This window comes from Myotis brandtii, unplaced genomic scaffold (genome assembly GCF_000412655.1).
Source record: "Myotis brandtii unplaced genomic scaffold, ASM41265v1 scaffold1077, whole genome shotgun sequence".
Lineage (NCBI taxonomy): Eukaryota > Metazoa > Chordata > Mammalia > Chiroptera > Vespertilionidae > Myotis > Myotis brandtii.
In genome coordinates, this window is record NW_005353666.1 from 291,242 (window position 1) to 293,115 (window position 1,874).

General features: G+C 62.8%; 1 protein-coding gene across 5 annotated transcripts in view; it reads right to left on the reverse strand.

Annotated features, from left to right (window-relative positions):
- Positions 1-371: 371 nt before the first annotated feature.
- The window catches only part of ERMARD (ER membrane-associated RNA degradation), a 19,275-nt gene continuing 17,772 nt past the window's right edge, over positions 372-1,874 (reverse strand). For all 5 annotated transcript variants that reach the window (XM_014542180.1, XM_014542177.1, XM_005857143.2 and 2 more), the window contains one exon: positions 372-1,079. In XM_014542180.1, the coding sequence (XP_014397666.1) occupies positions 911-1,079 (169 nt within the window). In that variant the 3' untranslated portion in view covers positions 372-910. The remainder of the gene's footprint in view (positions 1,080-1,874) is intronic.

Sequence of the window (1,874 nt, forward strand, 5' to 3'; positions counted from 1 at the left end):
CCGCCCTCTCTCTCTGTATTAGGCCACGGCCAGCAAGGCCGCCTGGCCCGCCTTCCTCACGTCCAGCCATGGCCAGTCTTCCTGTTAGAGTCTGTGCTGGTGCGGGGCCCATGGCCAGCTCACCTCTCACCCTTTCAGGGATGCAGGCAGCTGGTAGCCCCAGGGCCGTGTCCATCGGTTGGGGACCCGGTGGGACCTCCCCACTCCCCAGTCCCTGGAGAATCCCGGGGACGGGGAGCCGGGCTGCGGCCTGTCAGGACTGAGCCACACACCGCAGGGCTCTCTGGGCAGCGAACACACCCTAAGGTGCTCAGTGCAGCCAGAGGCCTCCTTCCTCAGAGACGGTGACGCGTAAATGCAGGAGACAGAGCCAACGTGCTACCACTTTATACCCCGGCCCACGTGGAGGACAGGCTCGGGGAGAACGGCCAAGGGCCCACGCAGCTTCCTGAGCAGCTGCCAGTCACAGTCGCGTCTTCATGGTGAAGAGATCGGGTGCCGCCATTTTATAGAAACACTAAGTGAGCGTCACTCGCCAGCGAGGGAGCCAGTTCACCCACATGTGCTCAGTGGTGCTGCCCAAGGACACGGCACCACCACGGGACCACACGCTCCATGGCGAGCTGACCGAGGACACGGCACCACCATGGGGACCGCACGCTCCATGGCGTGCTGACCAAAGAGGACACGGCACCACCACGGGGACCACACGCTCCATGGAGTGCTGACCGAGGAGGACACGGCACCACCACGGGGACCGCACGCTCCATGGCGAGCTGACTGAGGAGGACACGGCACCACCACGGGGAGCGTGTCCCTGGAACCGCCTCCCCTGGACCGTTTGCAGGCTGTGACATCCATCCGGGGGCTCCTGGTGTGACTGAGCTGCCGACGTGTCTTCGGGGCGGCCTCACCGGGAGCTCCCGGCTCTGTGGATGAGCATCTGTCTCCTCTCACTGAAAGTCCAGATGCCCAGCAGCGCCGTGTGCGTGAGCCGGGCCGCCTCGTCCCACTGGTTCCTGGCGGGGCTGGTGCAGGCCGCCAGGTTCTCGGTGAACTGCAGGACCGACTTTAAGAACCTGGGTAGGAATTAATTCCTTTATCTATTCCATCCACTGAGAATGTGACAATGATGCAAATGTTTTCTATGTTGGAATTACAACTAAGTACTGAGTTTAATTTCTATCTGCGAATTCAAGGAAAAGAGGTGCCCACACAATGGACACAGTACAGGTTCCGTGAAAGAGAAATGCTGCCACATTGTCACTGGGGAGGTGGATGGGCCCCCGGGCACAGGACAACCCAGCCCCCACCGGGCACAGGACAACCCAGCCCCCACCAGGCACAGGACAACCCAGCCCCACTGGGCACAGGACAACCCAGCCCCCACCGGGCACAGGACACCCCAGCCCCCACCGGGCACAGGACAACCCAGCCCCCACCGGGCACAGGACACCCCAGCCCCACCGGGGAACCACCAGCTCAGGACATCAGTGCGAGGCTGAGACCCCGACTAGACTGGAAACCAGGACCAGCGACTGCACTCGCTCCGCCCTGTAAACATGCACTGAGCTGCCTGCGACCTGCGAAGCCTCAAGCTGGGGACACGAGGGACTTTGTGGGAGCAGCCAGGGTGAACATATGACAGATCGCACGCCTCTCCTGGGAGCTCTGCGTGTAAGGCGGGTCACACGCGTGTAAGGCGGGTCACACACATGTAAGGTGGGTCATACGTATGACCCTGCTCTCAGAGCCAGGTCTGGGCTCCTAAGGGGGGCTTCCCGAGCTGAGAGCATTCGCTGTAAACATCACGTCTGGTGCCGTGACCGAGGCCCGGGCCACACAGACCAGCCCGCGGAGGCGCCCCCGACAGG